Here is a 20,307-nt window from a genome sequence, read left to right as displayed (position 1 = left end):
ACAAAGATGAATTGAGCATTTAGTACGTGCCAAGTACTTTTCATGCCATCCTTTCACTTATTTCTCGTGAATCCCTGGGAAGTAGATCAAATTATTATCTTGCAGCCCACTTTAAAAGACTGAAAATAAGGGCCCCAGAGATATCCATGCCCTAATCCCCAGAACCTCTGAATGCCACTATGATGGTTAAGTTCATGTGTTAACCTGGCTGGGTTATGGGTCCCATTTGTTTGGTCAAGCAAACCTTGACCTGATTGTTACTGTGAGGTTATTTATGAAATAAATGTATGATAGATCTAAGTCATTAGCTAGTTGATTGGATCTATGGTTGAGTGCATCTACAATCAACAAAGGAGACTGCCTTCAGTAATGAGAGGCATCTTCTCCTCTAATCAGCTGAAGGTCTTAAAGAGAGAACTGATGATTTCAGTCAGCAGGAAGGATTTCTATCTTACTTTCCGACAACTAGCTTCTCCTGGGGAATTCATCATCACCTTCATTGAGCTTCCAACTTGCAACCTACTCTACAGAATTCAGACTAGCCAACTCCCACGGTCACATGTGCCAATTCCTATAATAAATCTTTTAATATTTATATATATAAATGTATATAAATATATTTGAATATAAATAATATAGAGATATACTTAAATATAATATAGATAAATAATGTATATATCCTGTTAGTGCTATTTCTTTGGAGAACCCTGATGAATACAGTTACCTTATATGGAAAAAAGGATTTTGCAGATATGATTAAATTGAGAATCTTGAGATGTAAAGATATTCTGGACTATTTGGTAGGTCTTAGAGGTCATTACAAGCCCTTATAAGGAGATGTAATAGTTGGATTCAGGTGTCACCTTGGCCAGGTAGTGGTGCCCAGTTGTCTGGTCACGCAAGCACTGGCCTAACCCTTACTCCGAGTATATTTTGTGGTTGGTTAATAAACCAGAAGGCTTGTTTATTAAATTAGCAGTCAGTTGATTGCATCTGTGACAGATTATATCTATGATCAACTAAGGATGTGTCTTCTATGATAAGAGAATTCAATTGATTGGATTTAATCCATCAGTTGAAGATTTTTAAGGAAGAAGGAAGAATTTTCACTACTACTTCTTCAGTCAGCCAACTTCTCCTGAAGAGTTTGCTGAAGAACTTCACTGGGGTTGCCAGCCTGGCATCCCCATGGTGGCATGAGACACTTTTTTTTTTTTTTTGCATATTCATCATCATAATCATTTCTTGGAACATTTACATCTATCCAGTAAAAGAAATAAAAAGAAAACAGAAAAAAATTCATACATACCATACCCCTTACCCCTCCCCCTCACCGATCACTAGCATTTCACTCTAAATTTATTTAAACATTTGTTCCCCCTAGTATTCACCTTTTTTCCATATGTTTCACTCGTCTGTTGATAAAGTAGATAAAAGGAGCGTCAGACACAAGGTTTTCACAATCACACAGTCACATTGTGACAGCTGTATCATTATACAATCATCTTCAAGAAACATGGCTACTGGAACACAGCTTTACATTTTCAGGCAGTTCCCTCCAGCCTCTCCATTACATCTTGACTAACAAGGTGATATCTATTTAACGTGTAAGAATAACCTCCAGGATAACCTCTCAACTCTGTTTGGAACCTCTCAGCCATTGACACTTTATTTTGTCTCATCTCACTCTTCCGAACCCTTTTGGTCGAGAAAGTTTTCTCAAACCCTTGATGCTGAGTATGAGACACTTTTATAAATCTCATATTTATGGAAATCTCCTATTGGTTCTGTTTCTGTAGAGAATCCTGATTAATACAGAAGCAGAGGGGGTTGTTTTTTGTTTTATTTTTTTGCACAGGCAGTCTTCAGGAATCGAACCCGGTTCTCCAGCAGATGAGAATTCTGCCTGCTGAGCCACATTGCACCGCCCGAGGCACAGGGAGTTTTGACACGGAAGAAGAAGGCAATGTGGTTACAGAAGCAAAATACTATACTGTTGGCTTTTAAGATAGAGGAAGGACAGGGTGTCAAGAACTGCAGCTGTAGAATCTGAAAAAGACTAAGACCCCCTAGAGGCAATGTGGCCCTGATACCATTTTGTCCCAGTGAAAGTAATTTCAGACTTCTGACCTCCAGAGTTGTGAGAGAACAAATGTGCACTGTTTTAAGCCACCAACTTGTGGTAATTTGTTACAGCAGCCACAGGAAACTAATACCCACTTACAAATATGGACACAAGGGCTACAAAGTATTGTCTGAGGGTTTCAATGAGGTTTGCCTGCTTCAACACTAAGCTCTTCTCCCTCATGCTGCCTCAAGTTTTATATTCATTTGTGTATCCTGACCTCTTCTGGCTTTGTTATTTTCTTTCCCTCATCTCCTTCACCCTACTTCTCCTACTACTCATTTCACCTTCTTATCATGTGTATTTTACTCATTTCACCTTCTTATCGTGTGTATTTTGGTAAGCTACCTCATAGCTGTGTGTCAGAGAAGCAGAATAAAAATAAATACGTAGGTGAATGCTTGATGCATCATGGGGTGGAGTCCCAGGGCTTTTGCTAACTCTAGAAATTGCTCTGAGATTTAACAAAGGATGATTTTTGCACCCCCTTTTGCTTTTGTAATGAATGCTGTTTTCTTATTTACTGCAGCAGTGACCGTTGGGTGCAGCAGGGCTTCTGCTTTTTTCAGAAAACCTTGCTCATTTCCTGGTCAGTATTTGGAGCCCAGTAACTATGTAAGAGGTTCTTTCTTTCTGAAGGAGTTTCAGGTTACTTGGAACAGTTTCTAGCCTGCGATCTCCCCCTTTGATGGATGGGCTGAATAGTTTCCCCATAAAAATTCATGTCCACTGGATCCTTTTTTAGGAAATAGGGTCTTTGCAGGTGCAATGAGTTAAGATGTTATCATTTTAGAGTCAAGGGAGCTCTACCCCAATATGACTGGTATCCTGATAAGAAGAGGGAATTTTGGACACAGAGACACACGCAGAAAGGAGAAAGACATGTAAAGACAGAGACATACGAGGAAAAGATGTCCGGGCCATGTGAAGATGGAGGGAGAGATTGGAGTGAGGATGCCCCAAGCCAAGGAACACCTGAAGCCACTAGAAGCTGGAAGAGACCTTGAAGGACACTCCCCTAGAGGCTTTGGAGGGAGCATGGCCCTCTAATGCCTTGATTTTTTATTTCTGCCTTTCAGAACCATGAGAGAGTAAATTCCTACTGTTTGAACACACCTAGCTTGTGGTAATTCGTTACGGCAGCCCTAGGAAATTAATTCAGACACCCCCAACACTGAAATTACATAATACAAACAGAAGAGAAAAATCAGGTGCTAAACTCATAAAACAGTGGATTGCCAGAAAGCTCTCCCACATCCATGCGCACGGTGGAATTCTAGCAGCCCCTGATTTGGGCACTATGGGTGTCCAAGCGCCTGGACTGGACAAAATATCACGGCATACTCCTTTGCACTTCATCATCAATGTGAAGGCTCTTGTGGGCTGCCCCTCTGTGAATCCAGCAGCGAAAGGGGGGACTATCTCAGCCTGGGGAGGGGCCTTTAGCCATTCAGTCCTCAAGAGCTCAATAGCTCTCAAGGTATGGGTCAGGCCCCTCCCTAGAGAAGCCCCCAGGACCCTGGTGTCTTTTCTGTTGACCCCAAAGCTTCCTACCGACATTAAGGCTGTCAGGATGATGCTAGCTCTGGTTCTCATAATTTCTTTCCTGGATTCTTGCTACAAACCCTGCCTCCAGCCCCAAACCGCATCCAATCCAGTATCAAAGTTTCATTGCCCAAGAGATTGTCCCCAAATTCGTTCTTCTCATTGCCGAAGGATGCAAGCCTGGCCTTTCTGGTCTGCTGGGCCCTGCTCACGCTTCTTGCCTCATCTCTGATATCACACCCCTTTGGGTTCCAGCCTCCCACATCCCCTGCTGTCCCCAGGCTGGCCTCATCTCTTCTCCCTGCTCCCACCTCCGTTCCATCTTGCCCCCCGCCAGAACTCTGGAGAGCAGGGAGATGGAAAGCACAGATTCAGGAGGTAGGTCTAGCATCAGTTCATTTTAATTCCACAGATATTATTCAATGCCTTCTTGGAGCCGCTGAGGGTAGACTTCTGCCACTATTACCCTGTGATTTTGTGAAAGTTACCGAGGGACCCTCATTTACACAATCTACAAAAGCAGCAGACTTTATGTATAAAGCACAAACAAACCCTCCATGAACATGAGATGTGGTAATTCTTACTTGTATCATCCTTCAAGCCTGAAGATGAGCTTGATGACTCCTGCCCCCAAAAATATAGAACCGCCCCCCCCACACACACACAAAATCCTCTCTCTCTCCTTCTCCAACATTACACTTGCTTCCAGTAGGCCCATCATGCAAAGCATTTACCCTGTGGTTTAATCATCTGATGCTCCCAGGACCCATGGGTGGGAACTGCATCTCTCCATTTGCTTATTCTGCCTGGGTGCGGGGTGATATATTCTGTCCTTGTCCCCAGACCCATCAACTCCTCTTAGTTCTCCAGGCTTGGCTGCAGGCCGACAAGTCTGGGAGACAGACCAGGCACACAACCTTTTATGTGCAGATGAATTGGACAAAACAAATTCCGATTGGTTCATTCATCCTAAGTCTTGTTTTCTCATCACACGTCTAACATGAATGGGATGCCAGCGGTTCCTGCTTCTCATCACCCGGGAAAAGGGAGAGAGTGAGACCAGCGCCCTAACAGCCAGCCATTTGTTCATGTTTATTTATTTCCTTACTTATTGTGAGCTTCAATGCTCCTTCTTTCTAAAGAAGTAAAGGGAAGCCTGCCAGATGGCCCTGCAGGCCAGACTGACCTGCCCAAGGTAACCCCTTCCTTGGTGGCAGTTGTTGGGTTCTATTCAAGAAAACCCAGCTGAAAGTGGGCCAACTTGGGAACTAAACTGGCCCTGCACCATCTCTACCCGCTCTGTCCTGTTGACCTTCAAAGTGTCAGGTTTCCCAGGTTCATGCCTTTTCACCAGTCAGGCCCTCTAATCTTCATTCAAGATGGGTTTCTTGAGATTGGGCAAATCTCTCCCCTCCCAGCCCTGCCCAAGCTTGGGCTGAGACACAATTACAGCAGTTAATTGCCTTCTAGTCAATGGGCTGCAATTTACCTGTGGACATAGCAGGTTGTCCCATTGGGGTAAGGACCACAGGTCATTAATTTTTGTTCTCTCTGGCACTAGAGAAAAATGTGGGACTGACGACTGCACATCTGCAAGCAAACCAATTGATGCTGAGTCAATGAGCATAACTGTTACAATTAAAGGTCCAGAGTTATCATAGAAGGGGCAGGCATCTCCGCTTTGTCCATAAGTGAGCTTGGCATTCCACTTGCAAATGAAATAAACTGGAAAAGTAACTCAGTTTTTTTTTTTCCCTTTTTTTTTTTTTTTCCGGTCTTTTGGAGCCATCATTTCCTTATTTTGACCTGGTGAGTTTTCAAGGTTTGGGAGCCTCATGGGTCATTTTATTCCTTTTTGGGGTCTGCAGTATTAATGAATTGCTGCATTTAGACTGTTGATTTCTTTTTATTGTCCTCTCTGTCTGGGTCTCCCCCACTCCCACCCCTTCTCTTTCAGGGGCTCGCAAGGACCTGTGTTGTGGAGAATTTGTCAGGCTGCGGCTGACTCCTCCCGCTCCCACCCTTTAGCAGCTCACCTCTGCAGTTCTTATTTCCCCTAAGCCCTTGTGAACATTTTAAGGTGCTTACCGCAGCTCTGGTAGAGCACTTCCAAGCCCCCTTCCTTGCAGGCCGTGTGCGTGGGCCAGGCTGCATTGCCGATGGACAGCAGTGCCCAGGCGAGCCAGGTGGCTGTGAAGCCCTTCATGGCAGAGGGCCGTGTGGGGCTGACCGAGCAGAGCAGGCCCAGGAAAAGGGGGCTGTTTGTCCCCTCCCTGCTCTCATGCGGCGATGGGCTCAGTTTCACTTCTCCTGGGAACCACTGCGAGAAGTAAAAAACAGTTAGCACCAGCATTTGAATACTATCGTGAGAGGGGCTTTTTGGAACTTGAATATGCAGGTGAGACCCATCTGGGGTAGTTTGGGTGCTGATTCTCTACTTTCACAGGGAGAGGACCTGCAGGGAGGCTCCCCAAACAGACCTCCTTCGTGCACCCCTCTGTTCTTGCCCCCAGGTTGAGCAGAAAGCTCAGGGACATTAAACCCCAGTCCACCAGACTTTTGCCATCCACATGCAACCTTGCAGCCTTGCAGCCTTCTGGTGGGGGCTCTGGGTCTGGGGCATTTTATTTCCCCTGCCTAATGATATTTGGATCTGGGACTGGCTTTAGCTCCATTGGTATTTTCCTTTCCTCTGGCTCCAGCTCCACTCTCAGAGTTAGGGTGCCATGTCAGATTGTCCGACTGCGAGGACAGACCTTGTTTTGGATGAGGTTGGACGGGCTGAAAGGGCAAGAGGGGAGGTGTCCCTTTAACACTGGTGGTTACTTGTTTTGGTCTCTGGTGACATTATTAATGTCACTTTGTGCATCCTTCTTGTTGTAGCTCCATCGTCCCTTGGGACAGTTACAACACTGCTTCCCAGTTCTGATTTCCCATTGCTAACCCCCACCCCATGCCAGTTTCATGGAGTCAGAGCTAAGGCCAGCTGAGTTTAGGAGCAGCAGAGAGCATGGCTTCCCCTGGGAGGAGAAGCAATTTTCTGAGTACACTAGGGAAGTTGACTCTTCCCTCCAATGCCTAAATTACAATTAAAGTCACTTCAAAACTTATTTTTGAAATGAATGGAATTTAATCACCAATGAAGGTACAGAAATACACTGACTCGACTGATAGGTAATTTGGATTTCTTGCCCACTCAGAGATCAGAGAGTCGCCATTTGGGGACGGGACAGGAAGGCCACTAGGTCTGACCCGATTTTTTTTAGGTCTCCATCTGCAAATAAGCTCTGTGATCTTAGCTTTAGACAGCTGTTCTCAGTGTGGGTCCTAGACTTACAGCCTCAGCATGGCCTGCGCTTGTTAAGAACACAGGTTCTTAGGCCAGGCTCCAAACCTACGCCGTCAGAAACTCTGCAGGTGTGACCCAGCATTCCGCGTTTTAACTAGCCCTCTAAGTGAGTCCGATTGCTGTAAAGCATGAGAACCACTGGCTGTTATGGAACCCCAAGCAATAAATCGGGCTCCAGAGGTGAGATGAGGGGGTTGATCTTAGGGGAGTCAATGTAACCTCATTGGTTTGTGGGAGCAGAAGGGCAGACCTGCTGTGGCCAAAATCTCAGGGGCTAAGGGCTAGAGCTTACTGCCAGAGATGTAACCCTTGGTGGATAGAGAAAGAAAACATGGAGACTTTCCCTGTGACACTGGAGTGCTCCAGGAGTTGTTGAGAAAGCTCAGAACCTGTGAGCACAGGAGAGAAGGTGGTAAGGCCTTCCTTCCCTGCAGAGCCCAGCATGACCAGCCCTCCAGAGGGATGACCCAACAGCACAGGGCAGGGACAGACCTCCCAGCAGAGCTGCAAGCACACCATGGCATGGGAAGATGCCAGGCCATTGAGTTTTGCCAATCAAAGGATCCGGGGGATGAAAACAATCTTAATGCAGAAAGTTCTGCATCACTTTGGCTTTTGGGAATATTCAGTACAGGCCTTTGAGAAAGTCTGGGGAGGGTGACCCTGGAGTAGTGGTTCTGAGTCATTAGGGCATATTTGTATCTTCTTGTGTGTGGGGCGGTGTATGTGGTTAGTAAAGTGCCAATTACTGGCCCCATCCCCAGAGTTCTGACACAGTAGGTCTGAGGTGGGGCCTGAGAATTTGTATTTCTAGCAGGTTTCGTGGTAATACCGATGCCTGATCTGGGGGCCACACTTTGAGAATCTCTGTTCAGGTTATAGGATTTAGTCTGTGGCAGAGTGCACTTTCTTTTTTTAATTGCTCTTGTTTCTTAAAGCACTCCTCTGCTGTATGACAGCAGCACCTCTTAGAACATGTAGCACACCCACGTAGGTTTAAGTTACTCTTTCTAAGGAGTTCTACTTACTTTTCTTCTTACTGTGTATCCGGATTTGTCTGGAATCAGTTGTGGCCCACATAGTTCAGAAATCAACGCATAAAGACCTCTTAAAGAGTTCTTTAACTAGAAGGCAACAAAGCATTCAAGAATGTCCTGTTCCTTTACTACAGAATGAAATTAGAGCAAGTTTATAATACAGCTATTTAAATTCAGCTTTATATACATGTAAATGATAACCAAATCCATAGCAAAACTCTATATTTATTTCTAATCCTAAAAATCCTTGCAAGGTGTAATTGAAGATGCTGTGCTGGTCTGGTCCAGAGCTTTCTCCCAATATTATTATTATTTTTGACAATTCCCTTTCTCTACGTGCTACTTTGGTCCTATCACAGAAGTCTGCTCAGGAATGTTGCCCTCCTTTTTTTGCAGGGTAAAACCTTTATTGTCTGTATTCCTGTCACTAAAAATGTTCTTAAGAAAGAAACTCCTTTGTTTAAGGAGAGAACTTAAGTATTTAAGGTGGAACTCTGAGGGCAGGAGTCAAACAACCTAAAGCAGGGGTAAGCTACTCGCATGAGAAATAAGTACCAGGCTTTCCTCCAGAGAGTGCGGGGAAGAGAAGAGAAAGGCGAGAGAGAAGGAAAGACCAAGAAAGAGAGAGAGAGTTGGTGCAAGAAGAGGAGAAGTAGCCCATCCAAAGTGCAGAACAGGCCTTTCAGGAACAGATTCCAAATGTTTGCTGTGCCTTGTGCAATGGTACTTCCTTCCCCATTCTGCAGACATTCGCTAGAGACTTACACGGCCAGGGATGCTTGGTGCTAACTGTGTGCACAGTGTGTGTGTGTATGTGTGTATGTGCGCATGTTTGGTGGGACATTGCCATGTGCTATTCAACAGGGAGAAGAGTCTGGTTCAAACTTAGGGCAGGCCTTCTACCTCCCCAGGGCAAGGAACAGGGTTGGGGCCATTTTATCTGCATTTCACCTGCCTGCAGATGGCAAACAGCCCCACAGTTGTACTATTCTTTAACACTTGAACACGGATAAATAGTGACAACTATTTGCTCCAGTAGCAAATGTGTCTTTACCATCATTTGTATTCCACCATGGCTGCTTTCCTCTAATGCCTTTCAGTCATTTATTATTGTAAGCAAAACACTGCCGCCTGGGGCTAGTCTCTGTGTTGCCGCCATACCACAAGAGACAAGTTTTATTTCCTCTTGCTGTTGTATTCCACATGGGGTGCAAACTGGGAATAGCTGCCCTAGTTTGTAGAAGTCCAGAAGCGGTGCTACTTTCTATGTAGCATCATTTGACCTCCCACTGGCTGACTGCTGAGGTTTTAACTGTTGTGTGAAATACCAGGTCAACTTGCAGAGTTGGTGTCAGCCAGCCTTCTGAACTTTCAGTAGAGTCTTCCTCACAATCTCCTAGGCTTCTGGGAGACTCACTTCAAGGAAAATATGAGAGGCCCATAGAGTCCTTTGGGTTCTCGATATCATATATGATGGGTATGTATCTGATAGAAAGGTACAGAAACTGGCTTCTTGTAACTTTCGCAGGAAATGGGAAAAATAATCTATTTGCCTGTTTGCTTCAGATTCACTCATTTAGTTATTCAACAAATGTTCATTAAATACCTCCAACTTGCCAGAAACAGTTCTAATCATTGGAAACATACTAAAACAAAGTCTTACACTCACGGAGCCTACTTTCTCGTGGGAGGGGAGAGACAATGAACAACTTTGTTGAATATAATTGCTTAATAAAAGAAAAAAACCACTTTCCTTCTGAATAATCTCTTGGATTTCCCATAGAAAATTGGACTGAACTTTCTGAAATATTTTCAGCTGACTGTTGGGTACAGATACTAAATTTTTTTCTTTTTTAAAAAACTGTGCCCCATGTGAACCGTTTATTGCACACTTTGGATGATTATAAGGTATGTGAATATATAATACATGCCAATAAAAAAAATGTGCCCCAGATGGGTAGGCACATCAGGGCTTTCAAATAATTGCTCCAATTGACAAACAGCAGCAGATCTATCTGCTATTCCTTTTGTCGCCCCATTTTTTATCATTGCCAATATTTAGTTATTCTAGAGACACAATATGCAAATTACTTGGTTTCTAAATGGATCTATAACTTCTATCAAAAACTACAAACAGAAATAATGTTTGCTTGTTTGAAGATCATGTAGGCTGGGCCAGAGAAGAAGTGGGCTCTATAGATCAGTCTGATCAATTTCCCAATGATGAAAAGGGCAACAAATTGCAGTATCTGATTAAGGCAAGAGAAAATGCTTAGAAAGTCAGAGAGGGCAATTTTAATCAGAAAGAAATAGTGAAAATTGTATAAAAACTCCCCACAGCAGGGGAAAATTTAGCCCCTTTAAACTAACTTGCCTCCTCAAATTGAGATTGCTCTCATGATTTCATCCTGATCAGATTGCAGAGATTTTAATAAGCTGAAGGAAAGACACTAGGGAAGAAACTGGACGTTTAGTAAAAAGTGGAGGGAGTTAATTTCCATGCTATGAAGAGAGGATCCTAATTTGAAGTTCTGTCTTGAACTATAGGCTGAGGCTTCAATATGCACTCCCATATCTGGTTGGTTCATGAACTTTCAACTAGTCACTATGGGATTTGCACTTATCACATGTCTGCAAATTATTTGAATGTACATTTTGTTGTACTGGCAAGTGGTAGTTGGAATAAAATAATGTACACATTCTTCAGATCAGGTCCCTAGGATTTTCTTGGCTTCTCTGTACTGGTGGCATCTGCTAGATTTACCCTGAATTCTTCTGAAGAGGTATGATGGAGAACTTTCTATTCCCTGGTACAGCGGATTTACCCAGTAGTAATTTTGACACAGAAATAATTATCTTTGGGATAGCCTGTATTCTTTTCTCTTATGGAATAAATAAGAACCAAAATGTATTGAGTCCCTATTATGAACCAGACACTATGCATTTGCTCATTTAATTCTAACAGCCTTGCAATGTAGCACTGGTCCATATTCCCTCCACCTGCAACTCTGAAATCCCCAAAACTTTGATTAAAGGAAAGATTGTGATTTTTTAAAACTCATTTGGTAGGAAACCCTGGTTTAAAGTGATGACACTATTTATAGCCTTAATTTAATTCACCTAGATGAATATTCATTTGTTTCAACGCAGAAATCTAATGCAATTAATTAATGGGTAATGAGTGCGCACAAAACCCCCCTGGGGGTGTTATGAAATATAAAACCTATTACCTTTCTAAAGGCAAGACATTCTGAATTCTCCAGCACATCTGTATTCGATGATCTCATTTTTTTGGGGGGTGGGGTGGGGCATGGTCTGGGATGTATTCAAGGATTTCAGGTAAGGGATACTGTGCCTGTTCTATGATGATCCTGATTCTGCACATGAGGAAACTGAGGCCAGTTAGTAATTTGTTCAACATCACTTGTGTGGTAGGGTCAAGTTGAAAGCTAGACAGACTCTAGAACCTAAGCTTTTGACTCTTGTGATGCTGATAGGGACCTCTTTACAACAGTGTTTCTAGGCTTGCAGATCTTACCCTCTAGTGACATCAAAGCAGATAATTTCCACTTGCAAATGGAAAGTGTGACACCCTGCTCACTGTGCCAAACCGTTGGTCAGAGGAGACACCAAAGTGATGTCAGCCCACTCCAGTATGGGTGTTAGGGCCACCAGTAAAAGCACAGCCCTTGATGAAACAATGTTTACTCACACAGAAAAGAGACAAAGCAAAGCCAGCTTCATTAGTAGGCACCTCTCTTGGTTTCCTGGCTGTGAGTACAAATATCTCAAAATGAGTTGGCGTAAACAATGGGAATTTACTGGCTCATGGTTTTGAGGCTAGGAGAAGTCCAACATTGAGGTGTCATCAAGGCGATGTTTTCTACCCAGAGTCTGTGGTGTTCTGATACTGACTGCCAGTCAGCTTTTTCTGTCACATGGTGTTCTAGTCTGCTAGCTGCCAGAGTGCAACACACCAGAGATGGATTGGCTTTTAATAAAAGGGGATTTATTTTGTTAATTCTTCAGAGGAAAGGCAGTTAACTTTCATCTGAGGTTCTTTCTTACATGGGAAGGCACAGGGTGATCTCTGCTGGCCTTCTCTCCAGGCCTCTGGGTTTCAACAACTCTCCCCGGGGTGATTCCTTTCTTCGTCTCCAAAGGCCTGGGCTGAGCTGTGAATGCTGAGATGAGGTCTGCTGAGCTGCTTGGGCTCTGCTACATTGCACTCTCTCATTTAAGCACCAGCCAATTAAGTCAAACGTTATTCATTGCAGCAGGCACGCCTCCTAGCCGACTGCAGATGTAATCAGCAACAGATGAGGTTCACACCCCATTGGCTCATGTCCATAGCAACAAAACTAGTTGCCTTCACCTGGCCAAGTTGACAACTGAATCTAACTACCACACATGGCAATGCACATGGCTACATCCTCTCCTCTCTCTCCTGGATTCCCTTGATTTCCAGCTTCTGACTCCCTCCTATGACTTTCTCTTTCTCTGTGTGAATTTCATTCTGTTTATAAATGACTGCAGTAATCCACATTAAAGCCCTACCTGATTTAACTGGTCACAATTTAACAAAACATAGCATCTTCAGAAGGTCTCATTGACAACGGGTTCACACCCACAGGAATGAGATTAAGATTAAGAACATGTTTTCTCTAGGGTACATAATTCACCCTACCGTAGTGTTGGTCCGCTATGGCCAGGGAGTCTTGATCCACTGGTCAACACAGGGCAAAGGTCTATGAGTGCCTTCTGCTTGTGTCATAGTGGAAGGACACCACTCCCTTCCCTCCAGGAATAGATATACCAGCAAGAGTGAGCCAGGTTCACCCCATAAAATGGACATACTTTAATCAGTGTTTTGGTTTGCTAAGGCTGTCAGAATGCAATATACCAGAAATGGGTTGGTTTTTACAATGGAGATTAATTAGTTTACAAATTTACTTTTAAGGCTGTGAAAACATCCGAATTTTTCTCCCTTCTTTCTTTCTCTTCCTCCCCTCCTGGACTATTGTATGCCTAGTAGGAATAATAGGCACATAATAGGCACTCATTAAACATTTTAGCTCAAATAGATAAAATACAGAAAATATATATGGCCAGGAGGTCTTTCTTTTTGGCCTCTGCAACTTGACTAATGGATGTAGTGTAGCATCATAAGCTCAGCAGGAAGTTCTACTTGAACAAATGACCCCCTTTTCAGAAGTACATCTCAGTTTCTTTTCTTTCTTTTTTGGCTTCTCATTCTTTAAGTAACATATTCTAAGTGAAGGACATATACAGGCCAGCTTTTCCCTGGGGGGAGGTGAGGCAGGGAAGCCAGAGGAGAAAAATAATCACCCATAATTTCAAGGCCCAGATATCATCACTGTTTACATTTTGTGAGAAATACCCATGATTATATGTTGAAATGATGAACGCATGCAAACACACACACATACACAGAGAAAGACAAAGGATCATCCACTGCATTGGGCAGTTAGAATTCTTTCACAGCATAACTCCCCCCCCCCATTATTTATTTATTTTTAAACCATATGTTTTACTCATCTGTCCATAAGATAGACAAAGGAAGCATCAGACACAAGGTTTTCACAATCACACAGTCACTTTGCAAAAGCTATATCATTACACAATCATCTTCAGGAAACATGGCTACTGGAACACAGCTCTGCATTTTCAGGCAGTTCCCACCAGCCTCTCTGTTACACCTTCACTAACAAGGTGATATCTATTAATGCATAAAAATAACTTCCAGGATAACCTCTCAACTCTGTTTGGAATCTCTCAGCCATTGACACTTTATTTTGTGTCATTTCTCTCTTCTGCCTTTTGGTCGAGAAGGTTTTCTCAATCCCTTGGTGCTGAGTTCCAGTTCATTCTAGGATTTCTGTCCCACGTTGCCAGGAAGGTCCACACCCCTGGGAGTCATGTCCCATGTAGAGAGGGGGAAGGCAGTGAGTTTGCTTGTTGTGTTGGCTGAGAGAGAGAGGCCACATCTGAGCAACAAAAGAGGTTCCCTTGGGTTTGACTCTTAGGCCTAATTTTTTTAAAATTAATTTTTTATTTTTAAAAAATATAACAAATGCAAACATTCTTAATATATGATCATTCCATTTATATATATAATCAGTAATTCATGATATCATCACATAGTTGTATATTCATCATCATGATCATTTCTTAGAACATTTGCATCAATTCAGAAAGAGAAATAAAAAGAAAACAGAAAAAAAATTCATACATGCCATACCCTTTACCCCTCCCTTTCATTGATCACTAGCATTTCAATCCACTAAATTTATTTTAACATATGTTTTCCCTATTATTTATTTTTATTCTGTATATTTTACTTGTCTGTCAATAAGGTAGATAAAAGGAGTATCAGACACAAGCTTTTCATAATCACACAGTCACGTCGCAAAAGCTATATCATTATACAATCATCTTCAAGAAACATGGCTACTGGAACACAACTGTACATTTTCAGGCAGTTCCCTCCAACCTCTCCATTACATCTTAACTAACAAGGTGATATCTATTTAATACATAAGAATAACCTCCAGGACAACCTCTCGACTCTGTTTGGAATCTCTCAGCCATTGACACTTTATTTTGTGTCATTTCTCTCTTCTGCCTTTTGGTCGAGAAGGTTTTCCCAATCCCTTGGTGCTGAATCCCAGCTCATTCTAGGATTTCTGTTCCACGTTGCCAGGAAGGTCCACACCCCTGGGAGTCGTGTTCCACATAGACAGGGGAAGGGCAGTGAGTTTGCTTGTTGTGTTGGCTGGAGAGAGAGGCCACATCTGAGCAACAAAAGATGTTCTCTTGGGGGTGACTCTTAGGTCTAATTTTAAGTAGGCTTGACCTATTCTTTGTGGAGCTAAGTTTCATATGAACAAACCCCAGAATTGGGGGCTCAGCCGATTGCTTTGGTTGTCCCCACTGCTTGTGAGAATATTAAGAATTCTCCATTTAGGGAAGTTGAATGTTCCCCCTTTCTCACCATTCCTCAAGGGGACTTTGAAAATACATTTTTATTCACTGCTCAAATCCCTCTGGGATTTATCGGGGCATCACTCTGGAAAACCTACAAAATCTCATGCCCTATTCAAAGCTCCATACAACATAACTTTTAATGATTGTATTGTATTCTGCTATGGATGGACCATGATTTATTTAATCAGTTTTTACGCTGGACATTTAGATTGTTGTTTCTAACAAAATCATAGGAGATAATGCTTCAGTGAATTTCCTTATTGTTTCATCTTTGTATGCAACCAAGTTTCTTTCCTCGGGGGAAATTCCTAGATGTGAAACTCATGGTGAAAAGAATGACCAGATGTTTAAGTCTCTTGATACATGCCATGAGATTGTTTCCCAGAAACACTGACCAATTTAATAGTCCCATCAGTGGCTAGGCATTATCATTTAAAAGTATTTTTGTCAATTTAATAGGCATTAGTTTCTCCTCCCAGTTATTTGTATTTCTTTCATCACTAATACTGCTTAACATCTTTTCACATCATCATTGCTGATCATTAGTATTTCTTTCTTTGTAAATGTCTGTACATGGCTTTGCTTATTTTACCATTATGACATCAAATTTGAAAAAAAAGAAGTGGAAGGTAAGAGACTGTTGCAATTAGACTTTCATGAAAATTCAACTCGACAAACATTTATTGTTTCCTCCATTTTGCACTGTGCTCTTTATCCTTGAATAAACTTTGTTCTGATCTGGGAGCAGGTAAAGAAAATCTTATTCTGAGATTTGTTTGAGACAAATTTTGGGGGATAATGTAGATGATACAGTGCTAATAACATGAATAAAAATAAAAATAAAATTAATTCTTGACATGACGTATCATATTTGCTCATGGAGTTTATGTCTATTTGTAGATAATTAGATGGATCATGTGGGAAAAGGAGGATTCTTCAGACTCCTTGCTCCTTTGGCCACTTTTGGCAATGAACATACCATCCTGGAATGTTGCTGCTGCTGCAATTGCTATTTAGAGTATTTGGTCTCCTTAAGGAGCCTCTGAATGTTTGGTAAGAGCCATTGAAAATGTGTGATTGGTGCAAATAGGAAATATTATTGCTCAACAATTGCTCTCTCCTAAGGACTCTCCAGAAGAGAATGCTCCTCTTAAGGGGCAGATGGCATGAGGTGGGTGGAGTCAGACAGGTCACAGGTTGCCTTTGCATTCTAGCTCCACATCTGATCACTATGTGATCTTGGCAAGTCACAGATTCTTTCATCTGTACAATTAAGCTTATTAAATTGATTGAAATTAAAATGAAATTGATTGTATTATAAAGAGCTTGCTATCTATTTGGCATTAAAAACCTTGTAGCACCCGTTATTCTCACTTATTAAATTAGCATCCAACTCATAGATGTAAGTGAACACAGCGGTTTTGAACAAGGATGTTAATGAAGAAAAATATCAATAAAATACTAGTTCCTAACAGTACCAAGATGCAGATCATTTGAGTTTCTTGGTGAGCAAGCAGAAAACTGTTCTTTTAAATTAAGTGGGAATAATTCCCACTCAGTGGTAAAATAAAACCTAGTTTTTGGAGAGAACGACTGGATTAAAAATACATTCATGATGTTTCCAAGTTGGTTGGTTGCTGTGTTTTGCCAAAGAAAAAAAGACTGTACATAATAATAGGAATACTTGAACAGCAACATTTATACATTTCCTTGACTGCTTTCCTATACTATCTTCCTTAAACCTCATAATAGATCTTTAAAATAGGCAGTTTTTTGATATTGTCATTCTCATTTTACACGTCTGTTTTCTCTGTGGAAGAAAAGACCTTTGTTATTCACCCTTGAATCCCTGCTGCCTTAAAGGCGTTTGGTCCAAAGCTCATACTCCTTAGAGTTGGGTGACTGAAAAAAGAATAATAAAGGTCATCAGACTTTGAAAAATAAAAAAAATAGTTAATTGACTGAATAATAAAAATGATACTGATGATGATAATGATAAAAATAACTACTTTTAAGGGTTTCTTGGTTGCCAGTTGCTGTGTTTGACATGGATTTGAGGTATGTATCATTATAATACCCATTACTCAGATGAGAAAAATGAAGTTTGGAAAAATTAAGTCATCTGTCCAAGGTCATATAATATCAGAGTTGAGACTCGAATCTGAGACTAATATCCAAGGTCATTTTCTTAATGACAACGCTATTGTGCAAAGTGACTGAATGAGCAGCTAAACAAGCTATGTAATAAAGGAATGCATGGAGGATAAGGAAGGTTTGATTTCTTGTCCATATTCATAAAGCTTGTTGCTGGTGAATTTGTGGCTGAAGTATTTTCTTTGCATTACCCCAGAATTCTTGCTCACCTTTCCCGCACCCTATTGTTCCCATTCAATAGAGTTAACCTTTTCAGCATGCTTCATCCTTTCGTGAGGATCCTAGTTTCCATCTATTAATATTTCCCTCTAAATTTGTTTTCAGCTTTTCTTTTTAGTATTTTTATGGATAAAACAACATACAAACATTCTTAACATGCAAACAATCCAGACATGGTATACAGTCAATGACTCATACTTGTCATCACATAGTTGTGTATTCATCACCGTGATCATTTTTGTGAACATTTGCATCATTACAGAAAAAGAAAAGAAAAAGAAAAAGCTCATATGTACCATATCCATCACCCCTTCCTCTCATTGACCACTAGTATTTCCATCTAACTAATTTATTTTAACCTTTGTTCCCCCTATTATTTGTTTTTTCAGCGTTTCTTGACATGCATGTCTGCTGGTGATGAGCTCTCCCAGCTTTGGTTTTTCTGAGTATGTCTGTACTTCATCTCCATTTTGAAGGATACTTCAAAAATCATATGTTTATTTGTCATCTGTATGTCCTCTTTGGTGAGGTGTCCACGTCTTTTGCCCATTTTATAAATTGGGCTGCTTGTTTTCTTATTGTTGAGTTTCAAGAGGTCTTTGAATATTTTGGATACAAGTCCTTTATCAAATACTGTTCCACCACTGAATTTTATATGATCCTTTTGTCAAAGATCAGTTGACTCTATTTGTGTGAATTTTTTTTTCTGGACTCTCTCTTCTGTTCTATTGATCAATTTGTCTATTTTTTTTTTTAAACCAATACTATATCATCTTGATTACTATAGCTTTATGTTAAATCAAAGTCAGATAGTATTAGCCTTCCAACTTCATTCTTCTTCTTTAGTATTATGTTGGTTATTCTGTTTCTTGCCTTTTCATATAAATTTTAGAATCAGTTTGTTGTTATCCACAAAATAACTTGCTGGGATTTTGATTGGAATTGAATGACGTCTATAGGCTAAATTGGGGAGAATTGACACCCTAATATTGGTCTTTCCATCCATGAACATGTAATAGCTCACACCTTATTTAGATTTTTTTTTATTTCTTTCATCAGCATTTATAGTTTTTTATTCATATAAATTCTGTATATATTTTGTTAGATTTATACCAAAGTATTTAAATTCTTTTTGGTGTTAATGTAAATGGTATTGCATTTTTTAATTTCAAATTGCAACTTTTCATCAATGGTATATGGGAAAGCAACTTACTTTTGTATTTTAAACTTAATCCTAAGATTTTTAAAAACCGGTGTTCAACTAGTTGGTGCAAGTAGAGATTATTACTTTCATTTTTTTAAGCAATCTTTTTATTGAGATATCTTCACACATTCTTTCATTTTTAATGTCATTTCCTCAAAACTTAAAGAATGTCTGTGGGAATGTCAACGCTAGCTTCATCACCATATTTTTCTTTAATTTTTACACTTTTTCAAAGTAAGAGGACATTTTAAGTTTTTAAAATTTTTCAACTGTCTTTGCAGATTAATATAAAATGTAAAAATTGACATTTTAGGGAATATTTAGGTAAATTCACATTTTTGTTAAAATATAAATTGCAGAAATGCATAAATATTCCCCCCTTCATTGAAAAGAAGTACATCTCTACTGACCATATCCCCATGTTAGCATTTTCTCCAAGGATGGAGTTGGAGATCACTGCAGAAAATGAAGGACACATACCTGTTGGAAGTACTTAAATTTTATTAGTTTAACCTCAGGTGTTACCATGACTTTGACCTTTGGAGACAAAGGCAGAACAAAACCCTTTCTGTGAGCTCAGACATGAGGCTGTTAATCTTTTGATAGCTCTAAATATATCTCAGACTTTCCTTCCCCGGAAACAAGGGGAGCCCATTTGTGTTGTACATTTTTGTAGAGGTCAGTTGCACCAGGAGATAAAGCTGAAGTAAACTGCTTTCTACAACCTTTGTGCAATAGCCTGCACATCCAAGGCTGAATACTTCACTTAATTCCAACAGGGAACAGATTTCAAAATGTCAGGGACAGCTGGGGAGTGATTCTCTTAAAAGTTGCAGGACTCAAAATACTTGCCAGGCTGGGAGAACAAGGAGAAAGAAGCTGTACTCCAGCTGTTCAAATAGAAATCACTGGCTCTGAAAGATTTTCTTTAAAACAGACCAATCCATTTCTTTCTCCTGGACTAGGTCTCTGATAGACTTCTCTCTTTATTTCTCAACCTCAGTGCCTCATGCTGCAAAACTTTTAAAGTGTTCTTGACTTCCACTTCTTTGTTTCCTCATAGTCAGTGTGCTGTATGGAACAGCAGAAGCGTGAAAAAAATGTCATGGAGTGTCTCAGCTTGACTCAGGGATGGTTGAAGGTCAGTATCTTAACTTCTCTGAGCTCCAGTTTCCTTATGTGTATCACAATGTGATATCTGTGGTAGATTGCATCATTACCTCAACAAAAAAACATGTTTTTAATCTTAATCAGCATTCCAGTAGGCATGAACCCATTTGTAAACAGGGCCCTTTGAAGATGTCCTAGCAGTAAGATGTGGACTCATTTGTGAACAGGGACTTCTAAAATCCTATTTGGATGTGGACATACTGGATGCCCGATTAAGAGAGAACATTCAGATGAACCAGAGGAGACATGACACCAGACATCAGGGAAACTGGAAGGGCAGAACAAGGAGAGAGGTGGCCATGTGACAGGAGGCAGAGATGCAAATCAGTGAATCTCAAGGGTTGTGGCACGCCAACGCCAGAATGTTACAGACTTTGGAGAGAAAGCATGACTTTGCCAACATCATGATTTTGGACTGCTCATCTCCCAAACTGTAAGCCAATAGATGCTTGTTGTTTAAGCTAAGCTTTTGTGTGATAGTTTTCATAGCAAACTG

The 20,307-nt window shown here is 41.0% G+C and overlaps 1 protein-coding gene across 1 annotated transcript in view; it reads right to left on the bottom strand.

Annotated features, from left to right (window-relative positions):
- Positions 1-5,964, bottom strand: part of LY86 (lymphocyte antigen 86) — a 92,304-nt gene extending 86,340 nt beyond the window's left edge. Inside the window, exon 1 of the mRNA XM_077144032.1 lies at positions 5,759-5,964. Within this exon, the coding sequence (XP_077000147.1) occupies positions 5,759-5,876 (118 nt within the window). The 5' untranslated portion in view covers positions 5,877-5,964. The remainder of the gene's footprint in view (positions 1-5,758) is intronic.
- Between the last annotated feature and the right edge of the window lie 14,343 nt (positions 5,965-20,307).

This window comes from Tamandua tetradactyla, chromosome 25 (genome assembly GCF_023851605.1).
Source record: "Tamandua tetradactyla isolate mTamTet1 chromosome 25, mTamTet1.pri, whole genome shotgun sequence".
NCBI lineage: Eukaryota > Metazoa > Chordata > Mammalia > Pilosa > Myrmecophagidae > Tamandua > Tamandua tetradactyla.
This window is presented reverse-complemented; position numbering and strand designations above follow the sequence as displayed.